The 22,168-nt window shown below is 37.6% G+C and overlaps 1 protein-coding gene across 2 annotated transcripts in view; it reads right to left on the bottom strand.

Annotated features, from left to right (window-relative positions):
- Window positions 1-22,168, bottom strand: part of PLA2G4A (phospholipase A2 group IVA) — a 123,912-nt gene that overhangs the window by 55,576 nt on the left and 46,168 nt on the right. For both annotated transcript variants that reach the window (XM_084865519.1, XM_084865520.1), the window contains 2 exons: window positions 11,332-11,480; window positions 10,567-10,680 (listed from right to left, as the gene is read on the bottom strand). In XM_084865519.1, coding sequence (XP_084721645.1) covers window positions 10,567-10,680; window positions 11,332-11,480 — 263 coding nt within the window. The remainder of the gene's footprint in view (window positions 1-10,566; window positions 10,681-11,331; window positions 11,481-22,168) is intronic.

Here is a 22,168-nt window from a genome sequence, read left to right as displayed (position 1 = left end):
TAGATATTTGGTTTTGTTTTCCTTGTGGTAGTTTCAGGGGATGGAAAAAAACAAACCAGAAGAAGTCTCTCAAAAGGTTATAATAAGTTCATGCATAATTCTCAGTACTAAATTTTATGAGTACAAAAAAGGTATTAAAATCATCTGTACAAAAATTTGCCTCTCCCAGTAAACTGTAAGTTCTCTCTTATATAGGTCTCTATTTCTAGTTCATTGCACGGTATTTGGCATATAACACGTAATCAATAAATATTTGTTGAATTACTGTGCGTGTGTATGTGGGAGGAAGAATGCCAGGCAACCTTTTCTTACCAAGAACGTCTCATTATTTCTCGAGATAAAATCATGGACGGGCCAACCCAGATAATTTTTGTTATGTGAAGAACGCTATGAACCTTCATTCATCAAAGCAGCGTTTAAATATTACTTTGAAGTTAATAAATCATCAAGAATCCCAATAAAATGGTTTTTATTTTTTAACGTACTCAGATGAATCATAGTTCAGTTATAAATTAAAAATGTGAATGACTTCTAAACAATTAATGTAATCGCTGTCTGTTCTACTAAGGAAAGCACTGCTTAGATCACAACCCAACACATTATGTCTATTCTCCATTTCAAAATTTCAAATGGAATCTTTGCCAAAGAGGGATTGAAAAAAAATTACAGCCCTAGCCCGTTTGGCTCAGTGGATAGAGCATCAACCTGTGGACTGAAGGGTCCTAGGTCCAATTCAGGTCAAGGGCACTTGCCTGTGTTGCGAGCTTAATCCCCATTTGGGAGCTTGCATGCGGTAGCCAATCAATGATTTTCATCATTGATGTTTCTCTCTCTCTCTCTCTCTCTCCTCTCCCTCTCCCTTCCTCTCTGAAATCAATAAAAATATTTTTTAAAAAAAAAGAATTACAAAAAATGAGATTACTTTAGATCTTTAGTAAGAAAAACAAGACATGGGTAAAAGCATAGTCTGTTGCAATAAGTAAATAGGTAAATAAATAAATAGATAAGTAAATAAATACAGGAAAGCTGCTATTAAAATGATAGTCGATTTACTGTTTTTATCTTGAGAGGTCAAAGCACCATGGGAGAATAGAAATTTTTAAAAAACCAACAATATTACAACTCAATATGGAGTTTTCTATTAAATGGGAACATCCAATGCTGGAATAGGCTTCCTATTTTAAGATGTTACCTCCTAACAGAAAGTGTTTGGAGAAAAACTGGCCCCACACAGTTTATTTAAAGTATTCAATAGCTGAATATATCTAATGCCTATTTGTTCTCACAACTTAATAAGTAAAAAGAAAAACCAACTGTGCTCTGTTTCTGATCATTATTATGTCTTCTCCATGGGACTGTCCCTTCCACGTCCATCCTCAGCGTTTCTTGGCTAAGGCGTTCACAGTCTTATACGGACTGATAAGACTCTTTCAACGAAGGCAGAAGGAGAGAAGAGAAGACACCGGACTTCCCTGCCATTTGGAGGAGAACAGGATGGGTTGCCATGGTTCTGGTCCTTACTTCCGCCCGCTGCCCAAGTGGATCGCCCACCATCAGGAGGAAATAGTAAACTCCCCCACTTGGTACACTATGTTCAGACATGCTGGGAAGCTGACATTCACCATCTCTCCACACCTTTTACTTGCAACATGTGACTCAGATAAAATAGCCACAAAAATATGCACTTCCTGCGGCATTACGCAATGATTGTAAATGTCTTCCCACACACTGCATGAAGCATCTCCCCATGCCAATCAACCAGGTTGCTCATCTTCATCGAGGCACTTAGAAGGAAAGGTGACCAAATTTCGCCATCACATTTAGATAAGAACAAATGAGAAGAATTCCACCTTTTCTAGGAACTATAAATGCAAGAGCGGGCTGTACTCATTGAACATTCTTTGGGGAAACAACATTCTCTTCTTTGAATTCCATAATGAAAACAATTGTAGATGCTTGCAGTGGGAGGTGTTCCATTGTGGGGGTGGGGAACTAGAGCAGAAAAACTACTAAAAAAAAATAAAATAAAATAAAAAGCCATTTCAGACTTAATTAATTTTGAAACTATATAACCCACTAATGCTTTTGCAAATTTTTCCGGGATCATTTTGAAACAATAAAGCTAAGGTACCATGCATAAAGCCTGGCATGAAGGAGGTCCTTTAAAATTATTATTACAAAAAGATGCAAATGGTCAAATAATTTTAAACCAGATGTGGCTCTAACAAGGAGGTGCACACAGAAATTACCGCTCTGCCAATACCAGCTAGGTCACAGCTAAATAAATTTTACATGTTTAAAATTGAGTAAGATACTTCTAAAATAATTTTTTAAATACATATGATTTTCTATAACACTAACATTTGTTCTTTTATTAAGATATAATTTACATATAATATTATATTAGCTTCAGCTGTATAACAGAAATGATTCGTTATTTGTATATATTGCAAAATGATCATCATAGTTAGTCCAGTTAACATGTGCTTTCCTCATAAAATAAAAATAGTATTTACTACCAGGAATCATCTCATCTAACTCCCAGGAATTCAGGATAAGTGTGCCTCTCCCATCCCCAAATATCCCAGATCATTTTCAAAGACTTAAAAGATTAAAAATACATTTTTCCCTTCTAGCCACGTCCCACTCTATCACAGAGTTTTCCTCCTTATATTTATAGCTTCCTTTCCTCAATTTAGGGTCCTTTTTCCTTCCCAGTGGACACTGGAGATTCTGAAAGAGCTTGTTATCATTAGCTCCCATATAAAAACAACAATTTCCTGAAGCACTACTATGTAACCAAAATACTCTTTCTTCAAATGGGAATCTCTCAGATGCTCTAGTTTTTCTCTCTTTTAAACTTCATTCACTTTCGTTACAACTATTAATATCTGAGCACTTCCCAGGTTTTCTGTATTTCCCCTAAGTGTAATCATTGATCCATTCACCCAAAAATGATTCAAGTGACTGATGTGGGTCAGGCTGGGTATGCAATCGTGTTCTACTCCCTGAAGGAATTTAGGTACAGCCATGGACCCCAAGGGTACAAGGACATTGTAAAATGCCCCCAAATTTAAAATGTATAAATTGCCCAAATGTCAAAAAAAAAAAAAAAGACTCACTTAAGCTCCTATTGCTAGTATGCCAAAATAAAAATGCAGTCTCTCTTAAAGCCAGGAGTTATCGGACCCACATTTGAACTCTGCTCTGTATCAATCTGATGGTATCTCGTCTTAGCCAAAGATTTCCCAAATTTCTCACAAAATGATAACGTTCTCCTGTTTTTTCTTCAAGTTCTGCTTTGTCTCATTCTCTTAGGTGAGTTGCAGTCTTTGTCTTCACACATCAATACATAGTTTTCCAATACAATCATCCTGATTCTATCTTTATATTCTATACTCACCACCAAAATTACCATTTTTTAAAGTTTTGCCACTATCTCTTCTGTGGAAATATCTTGTTCATTTTCAAGTTGCAATCATTAGTAAGTAATGATAATAATAAAAAAAAAAAATCAGCCCAAATCCTATATAATAAAAGTCTAATATGCAAATTGATCCCTCAAGCGGTTGTTGGACTGGGAGTTCAACTGCTCACTATGATGTGCGCTGACCACCAAGGGGTGGCAGTGGAGGTGCTGCTGATCCGATGGGCCATGAGGGGAGTGGGACAGTGACAAGATGGTGGAGCAGGTGAGCGGGCAGCACCAGGTCAAGGTGGGTGTGAGCTGGGGCCCGATCGCCCTGTTAATCACCCTATAGACAGCAACCAGTGGTGGCAGTGGGAGATGGGGCCACCACCCAGCTCCCAGACACTGAGGGAGCTGGGCAGGAGGCCCAGCCCCAATTGATCATCCCGCAGGCAGGATGGTGGAGCAGGTGAAGGGGTGGCACCAGGCCAAGGTGGGGTGCCAGGCAGAGCTGTGGGGCTGCGAGGCTGGGGGCCTGAGTTGGGGCCCAATCTCCACAGGCCACCCCGAGGGACCCCAACTATTATGAATTCGTGCACATCCGGGACTCTAGTTAGATAAAATAGAAGCCCATGAGACATGACCAGTTTTAAACAGAACACTAACTTCTCAATAAAGGTAGCAAATTGAAACACCATCTAATGTAAATTTAGAGGCTACATTCTTCAAAGTATTGGCCAAAACAAACTGATTTTTCATCTAGAGAATGAAGAAGTTTAATTTTTCTCTGTCTTCCAAAAGTGTCCGTGCATTAACTCACTTAACCATGACAATCCTAAAAGATAGGCTATATATATATATATATATATATATATATATATATATATATATGTATATATATCCCTGTTTTACAGATGAAGATGCATAGGAAAAACAAACTTGTCCAACATCACACAGTGAAGAAGTAGCAGAATCATGATTCCAATCCAGGCATGTCTGTCTGATGCTGAACCTGGGGTCGAAGACAGTGGGTCCCACCAGTGTCTCTTAAAGGACAACTCTGATGTTTGTTCTTCAGTCTTGTGACTCCAACAAACACAACCTCACCCAGATTTTATACATGCTAGCTGGAAAACAAACCCTGAGGATCTAGCCCTAAATTTGGTTTTCCCCTAAAAACAAACAAACAAACAAACAAACAAAACAAAAAAACCTAAAGCTGAGGTGAGTGATAAGTCATAGTGTCAGGAAGAGCTGGACCCTTTGCAAGTTCCTGCTTCCTAGTGTCAGCTGACTCACACTGCCACTAAGCAACCCTTCCATTCAGCGCTCAGTGACACATTAAAGCTAGAGTAAGCTACACTTATTTTCCTCAAGTCACCCTCTACTCCTCAGACTCACCACTTTCCTCAGAAGGCTGCTAACGCTGAATCAACTTTTCGTTTTAGGTACCAAACGTTATCTGTATCGTTTTATCTGCTGACTTTTTGCTTACTAACACTTCTGAGGAAGAAGTCAAATCCTATTTGCCCTAAATTCCCTATTACCTGTCAAAAAATTTCCATGACTCATTGCTTTCAGTAAGATAACATCCAAATTCCAATTTGAGCTCTGTGATCATCTGATCCCCAATGTACCTGTTCTCCCTTCACGTATGAATGCTCTCACGTCTAGACACCGTTTCCCGAACACGCCTGTCCTGTCTGGCCCCATGACTGTGAGCAAAGGCTCAGGCTGCTCTCTCCATTGGAATGGCCTTCCAGCCCTATAGTGGTCCAATCACATCCTTCTTCTAAGGACAAGATGAAGCCATTGATGCCCACTGTAACCCACAATTGTCTGCTACATCCTCGTCCTCTTGGCCTCTCTATCCTCATCACTTGCAGTCTCCTCTGCTTTTAAGTAAATCAAAGAATGGATGCCTCATGATAGTGTTTATTATATTATCAATTTACACATAAATGTCTACTTATTTCCAAACAAATTATTAGTTTCTTGAAAGTAGAATTTTTTTTATAGTTTTCTTAATATTTAGCAATGTTTTAGGTGCCCAAATTCTAATATTAAAAAAAATAATCCATCCTCAGTTCAGTCATTTGAAATTATATATTAAAGATTTTCATTACTGCATTATTTCTATATCTGTAAAATGGGAGGAATTGAAGACTTTGGGATAAAATGTTCAAATAAAAAATAAAGTATTCTTTCTAGATCACAGAATTTTATAAATTAGAAAAGATCTTAGAAATAAATAAAGGGATACCTTTACTATAGAGCTGAAGAAATTAAAAATCGGCTAGAAAGAATGACAACTCAAGCATCCTAGAGGGAGATTAGTGACAAAGACAAAGTGAGAGTCTGGGTCTCCATGTTCCCGGTTTCGACCCTAAGGGGACAGAGCAGGCCCTTGGGAGTCTAGCATTCTCCTATTTTTTCTCCAGCTGGCTCCTGGCTGCCGAAATCACTCTATGTTGACTCAGTATTAACTTTTAGATGACAAAATTTTGAAGGAATTTTATATAATAATGTCTTGGCTCGAAGAATTTGTTCTCCCTTTGCCAAATCCAAGCGCTTTCCACTAGACCAGTTACCATAACCAAGAACTGTTTTAAAATCTCTTCTCCCACACAATTCTTTCACAGCCTTTCCTCTCTTGCAGCCTCTATGAACATGGTAGAAGGAAGACTGTCCTCTTCTGAAAGACAGGGATTCAGAAATGAGGAGAGGCTGAATGGCTGGCAGAGGGCAGGACACATGATCTGAGGAAGGCCAAGGCCCTCCAACTGGCCATCAGGCATTTAACTCCCCTCCCCCCAACTACCATCACAGGTTCCCAGCTCAAGAACTGTCATCCAGATAAAAACTTCAAAGGACTTTGGAGTATAGAATAATAATAATAATAATAAAAAAAAGTTAGCCAGCTGTTTTCTCAGGCACTCTAAGGAAAATAATTACGTGAGCTACTTTAAATTCTGGAATGTAGAAGGCCTTGGGATTACACATATAACTGTAGGAAATGACAGGGGAAGAGGAAATGCATGTTTTCCTACAGTATCTTTTCTTATAATCAGTCTTTGTGTCATAGACTAAAGGGCGGAAATAACATTATTCTTTGGAAAGGCCAATTCATGCTTACAAAGCCCTCAAAAACTTTATTGAGGACTGATCCCAGCAACATGTCATAGGTAAGGTCTGCGGATGTTAGACTTCCACCTCTAAACTCTTTACCCTATTACTCTGATCTCCAACATGTAGCTGCCAAACCCTGTAACTTGCCATGCCCCAACTTGCTTTCTACTTTTCAGATTCTATGCTTTTGCAATCTCCTCTGCTTAGAATGGCCACGACAGCGTCTCTGCCTGCTGAAATTCTACCTTATTCTCAAAGTATAACAAAAGCAACAATAAAAACAACATTTACATAGTGATTTCATGTACCAGGAACTATTGTAAACACTATATGTATGTTTGCACACATCTATGGGTGTATAATATTCATATGTATATTTCTATAACCAATTATTATTATTATATAGTTACTATAAAATAAAATGTATAGTTAATAAATATATAACATGAAATATATATTTCATATAATAAATTACATTAAATTATATTTAGACATGTAAACATATAAATGTAATACAGATTATTTGATATATACTAGATTATGGTATATCTGGCCATTCAGTATGTGTGTGTGTGTGTGTGTGTGTGTGTGTGTCTGTAACACACACACATATATACAGATATAGATGGATATAGATTATAGATATAGATATAGATATAGATATAGATATAGATATAGATATATTAGAGGCCCAGTGCATGAATTTGTGCATGGGTGGGGTCAGGCCAGCCTGGCCAGGGGGAGGGGACATGGGTGGTTGCCCAGTCTGCCTGTTGGTCGAACTTCTGGTCGAGGGGGAAATTTGCATATTAGCCTTTTATTATATGCATTCAGAGATCATAATTATGTGGCCACTCAGCATATATTATATATATAAATCATAACTCTTCTATGAAATATTAACTCTACTTTACAGATGAGTAAATTGAAGCACAGATGAGCTAAGTGATTTTCCCAGGATAAAACAGTTGGTAAGAAACAGAGCTGGAATTTAAACACCAAAGTGTTTGGCTTCAAAACCCAAGGTATTAACCACTATATTCATGCTCAACATGTTCAAAATCATCTGGTGTTACAGCACCATCCCTGTACTCTTCTTCTCACAGCACCATCTGCCTTTATTTAGTCTTGCAACTGTAGTCTGTCCATAAGTCATTGATACTAACCTCACTGTATAGTGATTTCTTTTCATCACATGCATGTATCTCCCTCATCTACTTCCCATTCCAACCCTCACCTCAAATCTTAGTCAGAGAAATCAAGCAAGAAATAAATAAAAGGCATCCAAATTTGGAATGAAGTAAAATTGTCACCTTTTGAAGATGATAATTCTTTGTATAGAAAACCCTAAAAACTCCACCAAAAATCTACTAGAAACAATAAATGCATGCAGTAATATAAAATTGATATACAAAAATCTATTGTATTCCTATATACTAACAATAAAATTTCAGAAAAAGAAATGAAGAATAAAATTCCTAGGAATAAGCTTAATGATTGATGTGAAGGACCTATACACTGAAAGTTACAAAACATTATTAAAAAAGATTTAAAAAGACACAAAGAAATGGAAAGACATTCTGTGTTCATGGACTGGAAGAATCAACATAACTGAGATGGCTATTTTACCCAAAGCAATATACAGATTAAATGCAATCCCCATCAAAGTCCCAATGACACTTTTTAAAGCAATAGAACAAAAATCATCAGATTTGTATGGAACCACGAAAGACCCTGAGTAGCCAAAACAATCCTGTGTGTATGGGGGGGTGGAGGGGGAGGGCAGGGAAAATGAAGCCAGAGATATCACACTCCCTGACTTCAAATTATGCTACAAAGCAACAACAATCAAAATAGCATGGTATTGGCAGAAAAAAAGACACATAGACCAATGGAACAGAATTGAGAGATAAAGCCACATGTATATGGGCAAATAATTTTTTACAAAGGAGCCAAACACAAGCAATGGATGAAAGAAAACCTCTTCAATAAACAGTGCTGAAAAAATTGGAAAGCCACATGCAAAAGAATGAAACTAGACTACTGTTTGTCCCCATATTAAAAAATTAATCCAAAACGGATCAAAGACCTAAATATAAGTCACAAAACAATAAATTAAATAGAAAACAAAGGTACTAAACTTGTAAACTTTGGTCTTAGACAAGATTTTATGAATTTGACCCCAAAGTCAAGGGAAGTAAACACATAAATAAATGAATGAGAATAAATCAAACTGAAAAGTGTCTGCACAGCAAAAGAAATGACCAACAGAATTAAAAACAGGCAACCAAAAGAATGGAAGAAGATATATGCAAACAACAGCTCTAACAAGGGGTTAATATCCAAAATATATAAATAACTCATACAACTCAACACCAAACAATCCAATTAAAAAATGGGTAGAGGACCTGAACAGCCACTTCTCCCAAGAAGACATACAAATGGCCAATGGATACATGAATAGGGGCTCAACTTCCCTAGCTATTAGGGAAATGCAAATCAAAAGTATAATGAGATACGAAGTCACACTTGCTAGAGTGGCTATTATCAATAAGATAAGTAACAAGAAGTGTTGGAGAAGTGGAGGAAAAGGAACACTCATGCATTGCTGGTAGGAATGCAAACAGCCACTATGGAAAACAGTAAGGAGATTCTTCAAAAAATTAAGAATAGAGTTACCATTCAACCCAGTAATCTTTTTTTCTGAGTATCTATCCAAAAATTTTGAAAATATTTATTCGCTCAGATATTTGTATCCCTTTGTTTATTACAGCAATTTCATGGTGGCCAAGACTTAGAAACAACCAAAGTGTCCTTCAATAGATGACTAGATGAAGAAGATATGGTATGTATAAACAATGGAATACTACTCAGCCATAGGAAAAGATGAAATATTGCTATTTGTGACAACATGGATGAATCTTTAAATTATCCTGCTAAGCGAAATGTTAGGAAAAGTCAAGAACTCAAATATGGGATATAAAACTGAAAGCAACAAATGAACAACAACAAAAACTAAACTAACAAAAACTCATAGACACAGAAAATAGTATGGTGATTATCAGGGGAAATTTAAGGGGTCAAATATATGATGACGGAAGAATATTTGACTGTGGGTGGTAGTGACACAATCAATATACAGATGATATATCATAGAATTGTAATCTTAAAACCTACATAATTTTATTAACAAATAAATTTAATTTTAAAAAGCAAATAAATAAGTAAATAAAAAAACAAACAAGAATGCAGCAAACCTAGAAACATAAAGGAAACAATAACCTCATGAGCATTCAGATAATTTCTTTATCCTTAGGCTCTAATTATTTGAGGATTATTTAAGACAGAAATACTCCTCTACACAGGCTTACTTTATTACTAAACATGTAATTTTTGAATAGTTTGAATGTCCCAACATTTTTCTTTGTGTTCACTCAGTCATTCTCTCTCTGGGTGCCAGTCCTCTCAGAGTCTTCCTTTATCCTCCCAAATGTTTTGTGTTAGATGTGCCAATTAGGGAGTCCACAGCCATTGCTTAATCTCAGTGTCATTATTTGAAGCAGCAAAAGAGCTGAATGCCTTTTGTAGATAATGTCTCAACCAAAGTTCATATATATCAGAATAATAGAAGATTATGACAGAAAGCAAAAGGCAAACAAAATTTTCTATTTAAAAGAATAAAACACTTTAATAAAGAAATAACTAAATACATCCCAGCCAGCATGGCTCAGCAGTTGAGCCATGAACCAGGGGTCATAGTTCGATTCCTAGTCAGGGCACATGCCTGGGTTATGAGCTCAGTCTCCAGTAGGGGGTGTGCAGGAGGTGACCTATCAATGACCCTCATCATTGATGTTTCTATCCCTGTCTCCTTCCTACTTCCTCTTTGAAATCAATAAAGATATTTTTAAAAAGAGAAATAACTAAACATATACTATATAAATCTTCAAGTATCAAACCCAACTTTCAAGAGTAAATGGATTTTATCTGATAAAAAGTTGAAAAATTAATTCTGCTGCATTACTTACTTGGTTGAAAATAAAAGGAACCTCTTTCTTCTCTCCTACTTTCATAGAAGATATGGGAAATGTTGCTGTCCCCAGAGTTTCATCCATAACATAATTAGCATCCATCAATGTGATCTATAGAGAATACAAAAAATAGAGCACACATTTAAGTTTCCCCTGGATCTCTGATTATAGCTAAAATCTCAATCGCATTTAAAAAATTCAAGTTCTCAAATGATGCGTGACAGACATGTAAGATCTTCAATATTCAACTGGTAAAAATATATTTTTTTCTTTCTAAATACTATATTTTCAAATAAAATAGTAATTTTTTTTTTTCATTTTCCTAATTGACCTGCTCATTATTGTATGTTGAAAAGTGGAAAAATATTTCCTCACAGGACAAATCCTATTTTGGAATATGAGAAAGAAATTACTATAGAAAATCAATGTAACCTTTAGGGGAAAATTTATTTTACTTACCATACTTTAAAGGCAATTTAAAATACCTTTATTCTGTTACATTTGGATCCTCCTCTTTATAACAGAAAATGTTTTCTCCAAAGCCAACGGGGAGGATAAAAGGAATCTTCTCATTCCTACCTACTACTGCGTTTCCCTTTGGATGCCCATAACTTGGCGTACACTGCCTAGAAGCAGGTCTGCTGTGCTGCCCAGCTGAACTGCACTGTATCCGATTGAGGAGAACGAAGGCGGGAAGGGGACAAACTCAAATGAACGCAAATGAACCCTGACCATCTAACAGTCCCCAAAGGATTCACTTACCTCCAAAACATTTTCCTGATTAGGATCCAAAATAAATTCAAAGGTCTCATTCCACACTGGGTTTATGTCGTTGTTGAAGTGCCGTGTTCTCTTCCTGCTGTCAGGGGTTGAGGAGATGAAAAGCTCCACATAGGGATCCGGAGTGTCAACTGCAGATATTAAGCACAAGCGAGAAGGATTAAGCACAATTGTGATTCATAGTTCTTAATTAGTTTTTATTAATATGTCAATTTATTTTCAATGAATCTGCAGGAAGTATTCTAAATGTCTAAAACAAGATAATACCGTGTTTCCCTGAAAATAAGATATCCTCCGAAAATAAGACCTAGCGCTTGGAAAGATAAGACATCCCTTGAAAATAAGACCTAGCGCAACTTTGGGAGAAAAAATTAATATAAGACACTGTCTAATTTTTGGGGAAACAGGGTACATAATAGAAGAGCATTGCAGGTTATATACTTTTTATATGTTATGCCTCTGCCCTCCATAATATTATAGTTCCATAAGAGGGATTCAACTTTAGATAATTTATTCAGAATTCCTCCATCCACTTAGAGAGCATGTTCACTGTAGTCAACATCTCAGTCCAACTACTAGATTTAAGTTTTCTCTGTATATGCACTCATCAAGGCAAATGAGCCTGAACATTAAAAGACTGATCATTCTCTCTTTCCTGATTTCAATGAATCCTTCATTATCTTACAGCATTACACACACTATATTTTATGGATGAAATTATAACCTGTCTTTTTCTATAAGACCATCAACAACTTGAGGGCAAGGACCAAGTCTTGCTCATGTTTATATATTCAGAACCTCATAACTATCACAATATTTGTGTCCTAACTTAAGGACTCAACTTTTCTCTTTAACAGATCCTTTCTCAAGTGTCCATTATAATTCATAACCACAAAAACTCTAATAATTGAATATGACTGCTGACATCTCTGTGAAGCACTTTACACACATTAGTCTCATTCAAACCTCGCTAATGATGATAAGGTAAGTTCTTTGTTTTAGTGCTGAGGTAATAGGAGCTGAGAGCTGATAGGCAATCTATTCAATATCACACAGCTAGTGAGTATCCGAACAAGACCTGACAGTGAAAATCATTCTCTTCATGACACCATTCTCCTACATGTTAAAGATGGGATCACAGGTTATGGATTGCTATGGAAAGAGAAACTGGACTCGTCGTTTTAGAGAAGAAGAGAATGGATAAGGTGAGGGAAGCAGAAAAAGTGGTACAGAGATTCACACAAGAAAATCCAAAAATTGAAAACCAAGGAAAAGCAAAAATAAGAATTCTGATTCATGATTGGTTTTCAAAGAACACTTTTAAAAAAAAGTACACATTGCCCTAGCTGGTTTGGCATCAGCCTGCAGACTGAAGGGTCCCGAGTTCGATTTCAGTCAAGGGCACATCCCTAGTAGGGGGCAAGCAGGAAGCAGGCGGTGAATAATGTTTTTCTCATCATTGATGTTTCCACCATGCCACCAGTGCTCAGGTTGCAAATCAGAAATAAAATTACATGTTTAGAATAGCAAGTGGTAGAAGGTTATGAAGAAAAAATATTTTCTACTTTTGATTAGAAGTAAATATGTGCTTTTAAAGAGAATATTCAATTGGCACTTTACAATAAATGTACAAAATGTAGTTCTACATCATTCTATGGGCCTGGTTCTTTCTTATAGGGCTAATGATGATAATCTATTTCCCTGAAATATTAGAAAAAAACGAAACCAAGCAAAAAACAAAAAGTGTGTGGGAGGAGAAAACATGAAGATGGTAAACATTTATTCATTTATTCATTCAACAAATATTTAAATGCCTACTGTATTTGAATGGCACTGCTCATTAAGAAGCGGTTTGATTGGGTGCCAAACACGAAACTGCAGATCAGAATTATGGGAGTGACTCACATGCTAATAGCCTAATTTTAGAGGCAAAAGTAAATGGGAGACAAGTAGGTACAGTAAGCCAGTGACTAGTAACTCAGTCACCCAGATTATTAAGCACAAATAAACTTCAACCGTAGGTGGAGGAACTGCCTTTTGAGGCGTGGTCTTCATTTGAATCTTGGAAGAGGTGAAGGGAGAGGTTTTCTGGGGCCAAATAAGAAAGAGAAAGCAGAAAGTGAAGTTCCTTGAGAGGAACCGGAAAGGAAAAGAATGCACATGCTGAAGTGGCGTAAGTCACGCATGATATAAGCATCTTCTCGGCTATTCTGGCCTCCCAGTGAGTCATATGCTCTAAAAGCCAACACTATGATTCTATGTCATAACATGAATGAGCCTATTTATTTATTTATTTATTTATTATCATTATTTATTTTTTAGAGAGAGTGAGAGGGGAAGTAAAGAGAGAGAGAGAGAAATATTGATTGGTTGCCTCCTGCACATGCCTCAACTAAGGGCCCGGGAGGAGCCTGCAACTGAGGTTCATGCCCTTGACCAGAATCAAATCCGGGAAACTTCAGTTCATGGGCTGACATTCTATTCACTGAGCCAAACCAGTCAGGACAATGGGACATTAACAAAAATAATTTAATCTGATGAACAATATTAACTGTTGAATATAATAGAATCAGAGGTATGGAAGGGGAGTGAACTGACGATTCTTGGGGAAAAGGGGAAAGGGGGATGTGGGAAGAGACTGAACATAAACTGTGCACCTATGGATGAGGACAATGGGGAGTGGGGAAAGGGCAGAGGGTGGGGAGGGAACCTGGTGGAGGAGAGCAATTGTGGGAGGGGGAAAAAAAAAAGGAACATTTGTAATAATATGAACAATAAAAATTTATTAAATAAATAAATAAATAAGAATAAAAAAAATAATTAAAAAAAATTGAAATCCTCAAAGTTGTCACTTTGGACTCTTATTTTTACTTTTAAATAAAGTCAATATTCTAAAAGTTTTCCTCATGAGTGGTAGTATTTCTAGTTCCTCCTCTTGCTTCATTAGCAAGAGACTTCAAAGTGAAGACATCAGAGGGTGCTGGGCAATGAGTGAAACACCACTGGCAGCTGCACACTTGGATCTGCAGCCTGCAAGTGCTCGTCTGTGCTCTCAGAGACAGCGGGAGCAGCGGCAGGCACTGCAGGATGCAAGGAAGTTCCAGAAGCTAGTTTAAAACTGGTCTGCCATAGTCCCATGGCTCACTTCCTTTGGATAATCTGTAATCTTCATTGGCATGGTGACCTGTGACGGCTTTTAAAAGGGAAAGCAGTCCATTTTGACAGCAAAACTTAGCTCAGTGCTTTAGAGAAGTTCCGAGATAAGCATTAAGGGAAAGAAAAGTCAAATGTAGATAAAGAGATGGCTTTTTTTTTCTTCTCTGGTGTATTTACTTCATGGCTTTGTGAATTTATGTCTTTGGATGATTGGGGGTTGAGTCATGGATTCAGATTTACCTCGATTAGTTCCAGCCAAACCGGTGGTAAAGCAAATATGCAATCTGTAGACAAAGACTTTTATCTGAATCTTGCGAAACAAAAATGTTGGGGGTGTGGGATACAGGTCTTTGTGGAGCCCACATGATTCCACTATAAGTATCGGCACAGCTTCCGATTTCCAGGGTTATAAAACGTTTCCTACACCTCACTAATTCTAGGAACACTCTAATTAATAGCAGGTCCATCTCTCAGCATTGCCCAAAAAATATATATCATATGATTAAAAGCTGATGGCAACTTCTAAACTCCAAGTTCTGCTTTCTCGTATCCACTTCGCTCAGTAGCAACTTAAACCCTTTGCTTCAAATAAAGATGACCCATAACCTGTTATGATTATTGTGTTAAACAGCAAAAAAATCCCTAGAGAAGAAATCTCCCCCGAATTCAAGCTATCACATTCTGTCAACTATGATACTCCAGTGGCAAGCTTAAAGCAGTGTTTCTCAGATGCAACTCACTACAATATCTTCACAGAATCACCTGCATGGGCTTGCAAATGTATTATTTAACAAGTTTGCCAGGTAATTTTCGTGCACACAAGTTTTAATAAAAAAGAATTTTAAAGTATCTTATTAGAATCAACAAAAGAATGATGGCATAATAACACCCACAGAAAAGTACAAACAAGTTAGCATTGAAAAGTCAGCAGCCTTCCTGGCCTTCTGTCCTGGAGTTATTCTGCTCATAGGCGATATTAAGAAAGCCCAGTCATTCACACTTCTTTTTCTCTCCAGCCATTAAATACATTTTCAAGTGGCCACATGAACACAAATCCAAGAATAAAGTTCATGCGGGTGTGTTAGTTGGAAATCTGTTCAAGTTGATGGGCTGATAGTCAAGCTTTCTGCTTCACTTACCATCAGAGTAGGAATGAGTACCGGTAGTAGTGAGACCAAAAATGAAAGAGCCATTTGTTGAAAGAAATGTCTCTGAATACTATTCTCCAATGTACTCACTCCTTAGAAATATTTATGATTTCATGATCATAGTAATTGCATGGAAAATGTAAAGCTCCTAAAGTTAAAAAAGGTTTAAAAACTTAAGGTTTTTATGATTGCCAACCTTTTCACTCTCCCTGTACTAGGCTGGCTCACTAAGATGCTGGCAAACACCCTAAGAAGATGGTCAGCCCCACTGTAAATGTGTACATTTCAACAACTGATTAGTTCTTTTTTATTTTTAAAAAATATTTTATTGATTTTTGGTTTGTTTGTTTGTTTTTATAGAGAGGAAGGGAGAGAGAGAGTTAGAAACATCAATGAGAGAGAAACATAGATCAGCTGCCACCTGCACATACTGGGGATGTGCCTGCAACCAAGGTACATGCCCTTGAAAGGAATTGAACCTGGGACCCTTTAGTCTGCAGGCCAAAGCTCTATCCACTGAGCCAAACCAGGTGGGGCTAGTTCTTTTATAATGTCAAGTTTTTATTAAGAGAAGATAAAGTTAGAAGATTGTAACTGTACAGCTTGCTGAATTTTCATAAAGTGAACTCACCTATGATATCACCACCCAGACCAAGATATGGATCATTACCATTGCTCTAGAAGGTTCTCTCTAGCTACCCCCACCCCCACCCCAAGGGTGAATACTCCCCTGCCATCTATTGCCATAAAATATTTTTATCTGTTTTTTTTTGTTTTGTTTTTTAATATTTACATAAGTAGAATCAGTATATATCCCTAGGTCCAGCTTCTTTTGCTCACTATTAAGCCTGTGAGATTCATCCATATTGACACATATAATAATATATTCACTACTGTTGATATAAACTCTTCCATTATATGAGTGTTCCATAAAATGTTTATCCAGTCCAGCCCTACCACTATGGCTCAGTTGGTTGAGAATTGACTCATGAGCCAGGAGGTCATGGTTCAATTTCTGGTCAGGGCATATGCCCAGGTTGTGGGCTTAATCCCCAGGAGGTGGCATGCAGGAGGCAGCTGGTCAATGATTCTCTCTCACTGTTGATGTTTCTACCTCTCTCCCCCTTTCCCTTCCTCTCTAAAATCATTAAAAATATATTCAGAAAAAAAAAGAATTTGGCTTGTGCACATGATGAAGGCACTGACTCCCAGGTTTCTCTATGCTTTCCTTTAGGGATCTTGCCCAACAATTCTTAACTGATTTGGTCCTGAAACCCAGCTTTTTTTGTCCCCAAGTCGTTTGAGATTCCCAAAGCTCTGGTGTTTTCTCTGCCTCTTCAGTGCCTGGCTACTACTTCCCACATCCCTATCACCCCAAGCCTACCTAGACTCAGCAGTGGTCGGAGGGGAAATGGCTTGCAGAACACTACTTCGGTGACTGACTTCTCTCCTTGAGATCTTGATCCCTGAAATCCCAGTTCACTCAGCAACTCTCAATCCTTCAGACACTTTTAAATTAATTTAATCTGTGTTTTCTAAATTGCTCTTCGGGGAAATGAATGCTCTGCTCTCAGTTACTTTAGTTTGATGACCATTCAATGAGGTTTTTTCCCCTCAGTTTTCACTTTATTTGGCATCTATGCAACATCTTTGGCCATTCTCTCCTTTTGTGCTCAAGATATCATTATTTTGTGAATCCCTGTTTCTCTAGATGTTTCCTCATTTATCTTTTGTCTTTTATCATTGTAATGCCCTCCCTCCTTCAATTTACACTATGTTCTGGACTTTCTCTTCTTATCTCTTTAGGTCTCTATTAGAAAAAGGGGGTGAGCCGAAACCGGTTTGGCTCAATGGATAGAGCATCAGCTTGGGGACTGAAAGGTCCCGGGTTCAATTACGGTCCAGGGCATGTACCTTGGTTGCGGGCATATCCCCCGTAGGGGGTGTGCAAGAGGCAGTTGATCGATGACTCTCTCTCATTGATGTTTCTAACTCTCTATCTCTCTCCCTTCTGTACAAAATCAATAAAATATATTTTTTTAAAAAGAAAAGAAAGAAAAAGGGAGTGAGCCCTTTAAAAGGTGTAATGTTCATGTAGTCAAAAGCAATATAAAAAGGAATTATCACATTTATTTAGATAGTCTTGATAAACTCGATATACATCCCCTCTCCCCCTCCGCCAAGTAGCAATTTAAACCCTTTGCTTAAAATAAGGTCCCATGGCAGCGACAATCCTGTAGCCAAATTAATCTCATATCCTTCAAAAGCTATCATCTTAAGGTTTAAATGATAGCCAACATGCACTCCTTCATTTCCTCTAGGCTGCAAAAAAGGAGGTGGCACAAACGCAAGAAATACCAGATTCCTAATTACAGGTCCATATTCAATCTCATGCTGATGAATGCATTTTAAAGAGGCTCCATGTTTTATCACCATTCTGCATCTTTAAAGAAAATCCAGAATTGGCTCTGGCTTGTGTATAAAATATTGTTTCTCTCAGCCACATCTGTGAACCCCACCTCTACTCGGAGATCTTCAATCTGCTCTTGAAAGCCTTAAAAATACCTCATATACCTAGGAAGTACCTTGAAAATACCTCACACAAATGTATTTTCCCCATCTTCCTTTCCCTAAATGTATGACAAAGGTAAACCAAAGCAAAAAACCAACCCAAAACACCAAAAGTAAAACACTGTACTTTTCTCCAATTTCCCTATTTTATTGAATGGCACTATAGCTAGAAACATGAGAGTTACCCTCTTTTCCCATGGCTCCTATGTTCAATCTGTCCCCATTGTACCTATTTTATTTCTAATGGGCATCTGGCTCCTCAATTCCTCTTCAGTGATCACTGGCTCATTTCAACCAAGCACCACTCCTCATCTGGACCATTCATATAATCTCATAGCTGCTGGTTTTCTCACAATGGAGCCATTCCCAATATGCCACCACAATTGTCTTTGTGAAACACGCTTTTGACCTTCACTGCCTCTGAAGGCAGGCTTCACGATGCTGAGAAAGGGCTCCTTTCTAGAAGGGCTCCCACCACCAGACCCCAGGTCACTTGCAGTCTGTGATCCTCTTGACCATGCACTTGGTCAAGAGACTTTCCAAGTCAACACATAGGCCAAGCAGCATCTCCAAAATTCACCCATTTCAAACATTCCACACAGTCATCTTGACGGTAGAAGCCTTTGTTCTGCTGAAGAGAACATCGCTTCTCTTTTACTTGAGCGTATCTATATTTCTGCTGTTTTAGCTGATAACTACACATTATTCACATGTTGTCCTTGCCCTCAGAATATCCAAGATAAGGATCCACAGACTGTACGCTTAAAGGATGAGTGGCATGAAATGTTCTCTCTCTGTTTTTCTCATCCCTAGTCAACTAGTTGTTCTGTTTTCCTATCAGGTAAAACCGCCCTTTGTAAATGATATTCCCTAGAGGCCTCATCTATTTCCATCTGTATAAAATAAAAATAACTCCACTGAAAGCCTCAAATTGCTGAAGCTGAGACTCAGAGGCACTTAGCAAGTCGAGTAAGGTCATTAACCTAGTCTTTTTTAAGCCAAATTCCTGCCCCTTCAAGGAAAGGTCTGGTTTCTGCCATCATGGAGTGTACAGTATAATAGAGGCAGAGATAAGTAAGAGTTTTATACCAACACTAAAAACTCTTACTTATCCCTGCCTCTATTATACTGTACACTCCAGACCTTTCCTATTCACTACTCTAAGAGTCTAGCACAAAGTCTGAAACATTAGAGAAACATAGTATTATTGCAATCATAAATGACGGGCTAGCCCTGAGCAATACTGTAAAAGAGGTGACCTTTATCGTAGGCACAACAGTCACCTCTCTCTAACTTCTTTTTATTCTTGTGCAATATGTCCCCACTTTCCTGGTGCTTTGTCCCACCCCATTTATTTGTCTTCTAATATATATCTATGCCAGTCATTTCTTCTGAGTGCATTTGTATTTAAGCTTTATTTCCAAATAATAAATGCTAAATGCATTTTGCCTCCCTTAATGACTCTAAGGAATAAATAGGGTAGAGTGCTGAGGTGCTTTATAAATGGCAGACCCTGCTCCCTACAGAACTGTTCCATGCTTCTATGTCTCTGGATCAAAGTTCATCAGTTTATTTTGTTCATTTGATTCCACATATGAGTGAGATCATGTGACACTTGTCTTTCTCTGACTGGCTTATTTCACTTAGCATAATAGTCTCCAGGCCCATCCACGCTGTTGCAAATGGAAAGATTTATTTCTTTTTACAGCTGTGTAAGATCCAGAGACACAGAGGCATGGAACAGATGTTGAACCTCAAGGGAGGCTGGGTGGATGGGAAGAGAACAACCAAAGAACTTGTACGCATATATGGGGGACCCAAGGACATAGACCAGTGGTTGGCAAACTCATTAGTCAAGAGAGACAAATATCAACAGTACAACGATTGAAATTTCTTTTGAGAGCCAAATTTTTTAAACTTAAACTTCTTCTATGCCACTTCTTTAAAATAGACTTGCCCAGGCCACGGTATTTTGTGGAAGAGGGCCAAAGAGCCGCATGTGGGCCAAAGAGCCGCATGTGGCTCAAGGGCTGCAGTTTGCTGACCACGACATAGACAATAAGATGGTGAAGGCCTGGGGTGAGGGGTGGCTATGGGCTAGAGAGGTCATTGAAGGATAGGGAAAAGCAATATATGTAATACTTTCAACAAGAAAGATTAAAAACAAACAAACACTTAGAACTGTTATGGCTCCAGATGTGGATGGGCAGTCCCTGCAAATTGCTGGACATACAGCAGCTGGAAGGCTTGGTGAAGAATTAATTCCCTGAGGTTTAGTAAAACACAACTTTGGCAGTAATTCTGTATATACTGGAAAGAGAAGAGCAATGCCTTTACAACAGCTACAGCATTGTCTAGGAACTCAAATAATCAAAGAATATCTTTCTCATTTGAAGTACAAAGCAGTTTTATCAACACTATTTTGAAATTGTTCTATCAAGCAGAGTCTCCAATTTGAACTCTTTTTTTGTTGTTGTTTTCCTCTTTCTCACAGCCTCAAATCTAGATTAGTGCTATCTCAGGTCATATTTTTCCTTTGGTAAAGGGAAATGAAACTACCAGAATGTACCACCAGCCAAATGGATGTTAGGGAAAAAGACCAATGTCATCTATTCTCAATTGACTTAATGCATTGTGTGCTAACAATTGACTTAGTACATTAATGAGGCGGGCTTCCTACCACCTGGCATACAATAAAAGTGACTTACACTATGTTGTAAAAAAATGCTGATATTGATTAAAAAAAAAAAAAACACAGAGAAAGATACATTCAAAACAACGCAAAGAAAGAAAAATATAGATCTAAAACAGAACTGAATTTTTTGTTTTTGCCTGTCCTGTCCTTTTATTCAAATTCCAATGATACCTTTTTGGAAGAAAATAAAATATCTTTCATATCAGTATCTACGCCTGGATAGTTTTAAATGTTTATAATCTAGGGATGATTGTTGGAATCTGGTTAGGTTGGAGAAAAAGTAATTCTCCAGAAGTGCTTGTTTAATATTATAAAACATGTTTATTTATATTATTAATTTTACCTATATGGATTTAACTATATATGTGGATTACACTCTATGCCAAAATAACTTCATTTTCATTAAAACCTTGAGTTCTCAACCTTGGTACTACCATCATTTTGGGCTGAGTAATTTTTGATTCTGAGGCCCTGTCTTTGGCTTCTATCCATTAGATGCCAGTAGGGTCCCCCAATTATGACAACTAAAAATATCTTCAGATTTCTGAGTGTGCCCTAGAAGTTAAAATCAACCCACAGGTTAGAACCACTGCACCAAAGCAAGGTGCCATCCTTGCTACCCGACTTTTACCCACCAGCATAAACCATTATAAAATAGCAAAGTTCCCTAAGTAAAAGTGTATTAGACATACTAAGTCAATCCCATTTTTACAGTCTTTCCTTATGATTTTTTTCCCCAAGTTGAAATGTCCCACACATGCTTCCACATACGAAAACTCTAAGTTATAAAACTCTCAATATCCATTCAAGCTGCAAAGTCTTCTTAGAAGCTTATTGCCCAACAATTTAAATATCAGTGATACTGTATAATTTAAGTGCACAATTTCTGAGTATATACTCTCTTCAGTTGGTTTCCCCCAAATTTATTTTCACCCCGCTAGGCCATCAGTAGCTCACAGGCGGAACTACTGCACAATTAGACATGAGGGCGAGACACATGTCAGTTGTAGTCCTCAGACATAACAGCTGTGTGATTTTGGATTTTTTACTTGATGTCTGTAAATAAATTTCTACATCTGTAAAACGTAAGAATAGCACATGTCTCACTTGTTACTGAAGTAAATAAATGAAGTATAATATAAAGTCCTAAGAACTCTGCTAAGCATTTTTGTTTACTTATTTAACAGATATATTGCATACACGAGGTGCAAGTACTTTTCTATGCACTCCATTACCTCATCCTCCTAAA

Source organism: Pipistrellus hanaki (assembly GCF_964339955.1).
Source record: "Pipistrellus hanaki genome assembly, chromosome: 18".
Lineage (NCBI taxonomy): Eukaryota > Metazoa > Chordata > Mammalia > Chiroptera > Vespertilionidae > Pipistrellus > Pipistrellus hanaki.
This window is presented reverse-complemented; position numbering and strand designations above follow the sequence as displayed.